At 37.3% G+C, this 9,711-nt stretch overlaps 1 protein-coding gene across 1 annotated transcript in view; it reads right to left on the reverse strand.

Moving 5' to 3' along the window:
• The window catches only part of xxylt1 (xyloside xylosyltransferase 1), a 34,009-nt gene extending 26,197 nt beyond the window's left edge, over positions 1-7,812 (reverse strand). Inside the window, exons 1-3 of the mRNA XM_057362714.1 lie at positions 7,699-7,812; positions 6,378-6,988; positions 2,039-2,186 (exon numbers count right to left, since the gene is read on the reverse strand). Coding sequence (XP_057218697.1) covers positions 2,039-2,186; positions 6,378-6,872 — 643 coding nt within the window. The 5' untranslated portion in view covers positions 6,873-6,988; positions 7,699-7,812. The remainder of the gene's footprint in view (positions 1-2,038; positions 2,187-6,377; positions 6,989-7,698) is intronic.
• Positions 7,813-9,711: the final 1,899 nt, after the last annotated feature.

Genomic DNA, 9,711 nt, shown 5'->3' on the forward strand with positions numbered 1-9,711 from the left:
AATATTCTTAGCAGAATTTATGACAGATTCAATTATAACGTCCAACACTTTTGTTACACCGAATAAGTAAGACTTAACTTTTGCTTCTGTATCTCTAACTCTATCTTTAAAACATATTTTATTTTATTCGCATACTTAACTTCATGTGGGTTGAACATCAAATGCCATTTTGTGCAAAATTGTACAACTCACAACAACTCAGCATAACCCAACACACAGTACACTTCAACTCAACACAACAACACAACTCAGCACAACAACACAACTCAACACAACAACACAACACAACACAACAACTCAACACAACACAACACACAGTACACTTCAACTCAGCACAACAACACAACGCAACACAACAACACAACTCAGCACAACAACACAACTCAACACAACTCAGCATAACCCAACACACAGTACACTTCAACTCAGCACAACAACACAACTCAGCACAACAACACAACTCAACAACACAACTCAACACAACAACACAACTCAACACAACACAACACAACACAACATGCACACTGAGGTGCTAAAAAGAGTTGCAGAACAAGAGCCAGCCTGTGTTTCACGGCTGTTTGTTCTGCATCCAAGTACGTTTAATTTCTTGAAATGTATTAAATTAACATGACGTACATCATTGTAATGTCTTTAGCTGTGCAGTTGGATCGTTGAATCAGCGTATACTGTACACAGCGAGTTCGCCGGTATGAACGCACATTGCGTTCAGAACAACTCGCACACGAATGACTCATTTGAACCGATTCATTTAAACTATTGAACTTTTCAGTTACTAGCGAAAATAAGAGATCCTTGAATCATTTAAAATAAACCACAGAGAATGCAAGATGTGAATGAGCTTTGCTCATTTAGAAAGACTGGTTAATTCAGTTGGGTATTGTGTGCTAAAAAGTTAGTTGAAAATGATAAAAAAGCTTTATTTGATAAAAAAAAACATTTCTGTTTGGTTGATTAAAAGTAATGTTTTATATAACTTAATAATTGTCATTTTTATCTAATTTTATTAGAACTTTTAATATGTCAAACTCAAAGTCACTTTGGTTAAGCCACTAAAAGATACGGTAGGCCTATGCGTGTGTACAAGATCAGGATGGCACCACCTCAGCCTCATTTTGAGCCAGGAAAAACCCTGCTGAGGTGAATGAATTTCTGCATGTCTTTAAAGGTCACTGCTTAAAGAAAACACAACACCAGAACCAGTCCAGACCAACAGACTTTAACTTTTGTATCATATTATACTATATTTTTCTCTTTGAAAGAGTCACAACTATACATCTTTTATCTACAGCAAACTAACAACTCGTTATCTCTTAAAGGTCCAGTGTACGAAATTTAGTGCCACCTAGCGGTTGAGGTTGCGAATTGCAACCAACACCTCACTCCACCCCTCCCTTTCGAAGCGCAGAACATGACACGGCCACAAACCTAAATGACCCATCAAACACTCAATTCCTATCCTCTAATGTCTCTCTTACCAAGCCATTGATCTGTTAGATTGACAGAGCCCTGGGATTTACATCTAGTGTACAAGTAAACCCATGTGGGAAAACGATGCCTATTTGTCAGTGTGAAAACCCAGCTGCAGGGGCCAGGAGACAAAGAGAGAGCTGTGGATGGTGTCACCGAGGACGATCGACCACCCCGCAACCCCCTCACTGTGCGTTGTGCCAGTATAACACCTGCGAGTCGGTACATCTGACACCACCGGTGACCTCGTGTCCAAATCCTTTCATTGGCTGACTGATGGAGGGGGGTGCAGTCAGGATGGCCGAATGTACTGACCTTTAGAAAACTCAGTTAGAATGTGCGGCAGGAAGTATGAAGGGAAGTTTACACAAACGTGTGTTCTGTAGCTGCCGCTATTTAATGGAAAACCTGGGTCGCAGTGTTAAGCCAATGTGAGGTGGTCTAAATTTAATCAGGGTTAATAATTACCTTTAGTAAAGACATCAGATTTACATGAATTCATTTAGCTTTTGTCGAAAGCACACACTTTCCCTTTCAGTTGATGGCTCACCTGCAGGCATTATTCGGTGCATTGCCACAGACAGGAAGAAGATGGCGTCGCTGTAGTACGCACCAGACCCTGCGCTGAAGTGCTTCTGCATAGCTTCTACGATGGGGAATAACTTCTCTGTAAGTGTATCCACATTATGAAACACCACCTGGAAGAGTCAAGAGTATGACTGTGTTAAATGTAGACCTATAACAATATTCTTAGCAGAATTTATGACAGATTCAATTATAACGTCCAACACTTTTGTTACACCGAATAAGTAAGACTTAACTTTTGCTTCTGTATCTCTAACTCTATCTTTAAAACATATTTTATTTTATTCGCATACTTAACTTCATGTGGGTTGAACATCAAATGCCATTTTGTGCAAAATTGTACAACTCACAACAACTCAGCATAACCCAACACACAGTACACTTCAACNTCAACACAACAACACAACTCAGCACAACAACACAACTCAACACAACAACACAACACAACACAACAACTCAACACAACACAACACACAGTACACTTCAACTCAGCACAACAACACAACGCAACACAACAACACAACTCAGCACAACAACACAACTCAACACAACTCAGCATAACCCAACACACAGTACACTTCAACTCAGCACAACAACACAACTCAGCACAACAACACAACTCAACAACACAACTCAACACAACAACACAACTCAACACAACACAACACAACACAACACAACTCAGCATAACCCAACACACAGTACACTTCAACTCAGCACAACAACACAACTCAACACAACAACACAACTCAGCATAACCCAACACACAGTACACTTCAACTCAGCACAACAACACAACTCAACACAACAACACAACTCAACATAACACAACTCAGCACAACACAACAACACAACTCCTAATTCTCATTGATCATTATAAGCTTACTGTTGTGATCTGGGGTAAAGGTTTTATGTACTTGTTAAATATTTATTTTAACAAAAAAGCTTTAATAATACATAGTCATGTAAATCTCAACTGCATTCATACAGGTCTGTATAGGTTTTTAGTTAGTTCTAGATCATATTCCAAATTTAGACAAAAGCAAGACAAAACTTACAGATGAATAGATTTTATATGTATGCATGACTAGTGAATGAGACATCTGTGAGGTTTTTGCACGGGTGAACAGAAGCAATCTGGATTTCTGCCCTTGACTGGGGTCTTAAACCTTCCTGCCGTGTAGGTCTAATTCTCAGATGTTCACCAGTGAACCTCAACGGTCTTCATTTACTGTTCCCTCCACTGGAAACACACAATACCTGTGTTTGTCTGCTGTTCTCGACCCTCTAATCCTGCTCCGCAATGCAAAGCTCTGCCGTCGACTCGACTCATGCAATCAGATAATGCGTATCTTTCTCTAGCTGCACAAAGAGGATTGGGGGAAATTCATTCATCACAGATTTCCCATTAAGGTTTTGATTCCAGGGGTAATATATCTTTCTGCCATGAAGAATTCCACCTTCAGTCTAGCGACAACAGAGGAGCTAATTCAGCACAAGATCAGATTTAAGAAACATTAACCCTGGTCTTGTTTCGTCTCACAGTGAACGTTATTAGAAAGCGAGACAAATGTTTGTTTTCTATAGACCACTTCGGAAGATGGTGGTTGAACGTTGGTCCACAAGAACCATTTTTTAACACCGTACAATAAAATGTTTCGACAAAATGCAACCAACAGAACATTTATAATAAAAAATGTTAAGGAAATATCTTTAAATTGAATTATATATGTAAGATTGAAAAAATAATAATAATGAAACCAGAAGTGCTTTTGGACTACCGTTTACATTTTGAGAAGTGGTCTATAGAGGAAGTCAATGAATTTTGCAAAGCATCCTATAGACAATGCAGAATTTCTTATTAAGTAAAATACAAAAAAATGCTCCAAAAATATCAAGTTCAATACTGTCAAAATAGTTTATTTTTGCAAACCTTTAGTTGAAATCACTGGTAAATAATTTAGAAGCAGTAAGACATAACAGAAAGAAATTCACCTCTGCCCTTGCGAAGTTCAAAGAAGCATCTCAAGACATTTGACTTCCAAAGAAGTGACGAATGAAGAATAATAAAGACTTCAAACTAGACGTTAGTTGGGTTGAATAAATGGTGAACTGCATGAGGCCACAGCTAAACCTTCCAGGAATTCATCCAGAGCTCACTGTAATCTCTATTACTTGCACATGAAGTGCTCGAGAATAATTACAGCAGTGTTGTAATATCAAAGGCTGTCAATGTTAATGCTCACAGGGGCTCACAGCTCAAAGCCTTCTGGTCATTTATGTGCTTTTGACAGTATAACATCATTCTGAGCAGCTCTACCTGGCCATACAATTTTTATAAAGCGGTTACTGAAAATGTAATGGACTTTTTGGACCCTATATGGTACTAAAATATTCATATATCATATTAAACAAACACTATAAAGTGGAAGAGAAGAGAAGAGAAGAGAAGAGAAGAGAAGAGAAGAGAAGAGAAGAGAAGAGAAGAGAAGAGAAGAGAAGAGAAGAGAAGAGAAAATAATTAATTTAAATTAAAACCTAAATTAAACTTAAAATAAAATAAAACATGACACAGAATAAAATAAAATAAATGTAAAAATTGAATTTCTTACATTATTTTTGTAACAAAATTATATTTCTATAGTTATGCCAATCTCTAGAATATTTTATTGGGTAGACATTGCAAGTGGGGGGCTTCAAATATTATTGTGGACAATAGGGGAACCACAGCGGTCCACTTACAGTACATAAATCCAGCATCAGTTTAAAAACTGAACATAAATCCACCATCATCTGCACTTATCTGTCTGCTTTAAACACATGAAACCCTGGTTGTTCAAACCAACCAGAATCACGCTCATTGAGCAACAAAAATGACCCCCCTGAGCAGCTGACAGCACCATCCTCTCTTCCCTATAGCCACATGTGTCTGATTCATCGTTCGTCATGTGGGAGACGGTGTGGGTGTTTGTGGGAAACAGCGTTGGTGTTTGTGAACCCACAGTGACTGTGAATCTGTGTGGTAGGTCGAGGGTAAAGCAGATGTAAAACTGCATTAATCAAATACTGCATGCTAGAGGGGTCAGAGTTTATTAATGGATGTTGCATTAAGCCAAATGCTCATTATCTTATGATGCGTGTCCAGTATGTGTGCTGAAAAGGGCTGGATTAAAGAAAGGTAATCTGCACTTTAGTCAGCTCTCGGTATCTCTGCTAAACTGAGCACACAGTTCATCCGTCAGCCCTGGGATAGAGGAATGGTGCCCGCTAATGCCCAGCAACAGGGATGTTGCCAGGATGAAGCTGCTGACTGTTTGATGCAGGATCTTCACTACAGAGGTTGCTGGGCATTAGCCGGATCAGTGATTTTTGTTAGTCTTTTATAACCTCAGAGATCTGGCAAGTCACGATACACATGATCGAACTAGGCCAGGTTAATTTAGGGATAGTTCACCCAAAATAAAAAATCTGTCATCATTTATTTACCTTCATGTCATTCAAATACAACTCTTTCAGGAACACAAAAGAAGATATTTTGAGAAATGTCTCAGTAGTTTTGTCAATGCGGGCCAGTTTTGTTTGGTTTACATTGTTCTTCAAAATATCTTTAGTGGCCTGCAGAAGAAAGTCAAACACAGATTTGAACACATCTTGAGCTGACTACCACCAGTGTTTTGGATGAAGAACTACAAAATTATGTTATACAGTACAACATGAACTAGTCTGATCTATCCTAAGGGAGCATGTGGTGGATGAGAGCTACATGTTATTGTTATATGAGCTGATGTAAAGGAAACATCTGCGGCGTGACCTCGCTGGTCCTGTGATGTGGAGCTCTGTGGGAGGGTCTCTGTCACATCTCTGCTGTCCTGCACTGCCACCTGGTGTCTTTAGTAAAAGTGCTTTTCTCTGTGTAGCCACAACATTTCTTACTGTGTTTAACAAGAGAACCACTCTAATATAAAAAATCAACCCAACATTCAACAGGAAGACTGAATTCAGAGCTTTAATATGATGAAAAGCTCACATCAGGTCAAGAGTGGTCAAGCAAATGCGTGTTGCATTGAAGCAACATTGTGCGATATTCAACAACATGCCATTTTTTATATTTGCAAACTGCCAATTGTCATTCTGTTTTACCACAAATAATTACTATTTATTAGTCATTTTTTAGATTTTGATTCAAGTAACAGGAAACACTGAATGCAAGAAAAGTGAACCAAACTTATTTCACTTTCCATACCAAGAATATTTCAGACATTTAAATATGAAATAAACCAATATGTGGCCAAACACAAACATACCTCATACAGGAACGTTGCATCCAGCAGAAGTTCATGGAGCATCCTCTCCCCCAGCTCCTGACTCCCAACATCCGAGACGAAATGAAGAACCAGCACCTCGTCCTCCAGAAAGCGTCCGTGTTTGGCCATGGAACGCATGGCCACCTGAAACTTATTCTGCAAGTTCAAGCTCTTGTTGACCTTTGTGAACATCATGAGGGCATGGAAGCGCTTGATTCTCTGTGGCTTTTCCTCCAAATCATCTCTACTTCCTCGCCTGCTTTCTGCTTGTCCAGACCTGATGTCTAAAGAAAGATCTGCATCATCACGGTTGGTGTTGTGGCTCGCTTGTGTTTCCTTGATCCGTTTCGTGGTGCTGGAGAAGTTTTGCTTTTCTGAGCCAAAGTAGTAGAACGCTACGACCGCCATAGCTGCAGCCAGGAGCAATATGATCTGATAAGATCGGAACGTGCTGATCCTTCCCATGGTGACTGATAGCACCCGCAGGACATCCATGGCTTTATTTCAACATCCACAAAACAGGTCAGGACGCTCGTTGAAGGAAAGCAGAGTTCTGAATCCCAGATCATGCCGTCTGTACAGGAAACTACTTCATAATTGCTCAAGAGACACTAAAACAAAACGATAGCATTTTAAACGGATAGTTCAACCAAAAAAAAAACATAATTCTGTTATTATTTATTCACCCTCGTGTAGTTCAAAACCTGTTTGTGACTCATTTCTCTGTGTAAAACAGAAGAGGATATTTTGAGAAATGTCTGTGGTTATGTTTCCATTCAATGGAAGTCACCATAATAACAATTGCTTATTAGAAAATGTATTATCAGACAAATTTCTGAATCGTGGCAACCATATTTGCATCCTATTTCATAGATATTAGACAGATATGTGCGGCTTATTTGACAGATCTGACATTTCAAACTGTTAAGCTACAGCTTCAAAACTGCACAACTGGTAATGTTACTCATTTTATGACGGTGTTACAAACAAGCCAGGCTTGTTCTTTCACAATGAGAAAGAAATCAAATAATAATACACATCGATTCACTCGTAACATGAGGCTGAGTAAATAAAGCAAGAATTGTACATTTTATGTATTGACTTTGTCTTTAAAGAGTTTAAATCCATTTAGGTCATATGACAACGCCAATCTTGCAAGCTGTTTTAGGATATTTTTAAAGACGTCAGCTCGATAGTGCATGACAGCAGATTAATCTGTGTAACGTTATGCATCTACATCCGTGCCTCTTGCTAAAATCTACACTGCAGGTAAACGATAAAAGCAATAAATACAAATACATGATCGTACTGGGTCACTTACCGATGTCGACACATAATGCATTAAATAATGCACATTAAACCATGTGCTGCTGATAAATCTATGCAACAAAAAACACTTTATTCTGTTGTTGACGTATGCTTCACGGAAGTTCAGTATTTCATAATAAAAGACTTGAACTGACGCTGTTAATAAAACGACTTTACATTTGTGTTCGAGTAGTTGACAAATAACAAACTGTTAATAATATATCATTTTATTTTATTAATATTTATACTTATAATAAAATAGGATAAGATAGATTTGTTTTTATTGTTTATTGTTATTTTCTACATTTTTGCTATCCTTCGTACACCAGATATGTGGCGCTAGTTGACAAATAAAGTGTGGTGTACACTTTATTTGTCAACTAGGGCCACATATATGGTGTAGGAAGGATACAATAAAATTTAACAAGAAAAATTGAACATGGATTTGTTTAATCGTCTGTAAAATAATTTTTACTTTATATTATTATTATTATTATTTAATTATAATAACAAATATCAAACATGTCAAATATCGGATGTTCGTTTGTTTCCATTCTTCATTTTAATATTTATTTTCATTGGTCATTTATATTGTATGAATTGCATCTATATAAAAACGCAATGCAGTATTTACATTACATTTACATTTAGTTATTTATCCAAAGCGACTTACATATGAGGGAAACAATGGAAGCAATTGGAACAACATAAGGACAACAAAAAGCATAAGTGCAATAAAAAACAGGTCTCATATAGCTTACCACAGTATACAGAGCTAAGTTTTTTTTTGAAAGAGTAGAAAAGAGATAGAAGTCAGAACTGATCGGTCAGGCGTTGAATCTGGGTATATGTTTATTATTTATATTGATAAATATAATACGTTTAAATCTTTGTATACACAACAAAGACTTGTCTTGAGTAACTTTTTATAGTTACTGCTGTAAATTGTAAAGGTTTTTTCCATCACAATAATAACTCAATTATACATGAAAAGAACAGACATGTAGATCATCAGTAAGAATCCGTATTTTTCTTAAATACGTTTATTTGTACATAGTCACATAACACACAAAATATTGAAGACAGACTGGATACAAAGCTACTTTTGAACTGAGTTGCACAATGAAACCAAACGGAAAAATGAACATGAGGGTTTGTAACTGATTGCAGTTCATAGATGGTTTCTACCGCACGCAGAATCTACAAATAATGAACAAAAAATACAAGGGCTTTTTTACTTTCCATATTTTATCCTTTTACTTTTTTAATCTCATGCAAGAAAGGAAAGAGGTAAAGAAAAGTATTTGGCCCTCTATACATAATTTCATAATAGTGATAGTAAAGAAAATCATATTTTATGACATCTTAATTTGATACAGAAGTTAGTACAATGCAACATCAATACAGAGAGAGAAATCAAACCACTCAAAGCATTACAGAAAAGAACAGAATTTCTACTTGACCTTCTATTAAATCTCATCTTTTATATTCTCCATCTATCAGACTTCGCATAGTAGCAAATAAATTATAAACTCAAATGGTCTTTTCTCTCTTTATACTGGTGTAGTAGTTTCTAACCGAAGCAGGGGACGCCTGACCAAACCCTTTAGACATTCACAATCGGTATGAAATTGCCAAAGCATGAGAACCTTCAGTGCTATGTAACATTGACGGCTTTGTTGCTGACACACAAAGACGGCTCCGAGCAATGATATTCAAGTACAACTGAAACTAAACATTTTTACTTTTTTCTTTTCATACAAAAGTCTCCATAATACCTGCATCTCGGTATTTACGTTTGCAAGTCAATAATTGATTTTTTTTTAAAGGAAATTAGAACGCTACTGATCACATCAGACATTTTTTGAATGGGCTTTTACAGCGGGTCCAGCCCATGATCTGTAACCTGTACAGACAAGACACAAAGAATTCAACAGAACCATGCATTAAATGGCTTTAGGAGAGCTAACGTAAGGCTGCTTACAATGACTAATTTCTAATGCAGCTGACCTCCAGGCAGAACAGG

The sequence above is a fragment of the Triplophysa rosa genome, linkage group LG20, assembly GCF_024868665.1.
Source record: "Triplophysa rosa linkage group LG20, Trosa_1v2, whole genome shotgun sequence".
NCBI classification, from domain to species: Eukaryota; Metazoa; Chordata; class Actinopteri; order Cypriniformes; family Nemacheilidae; genus Triplophysa; species Triplophysa rosa.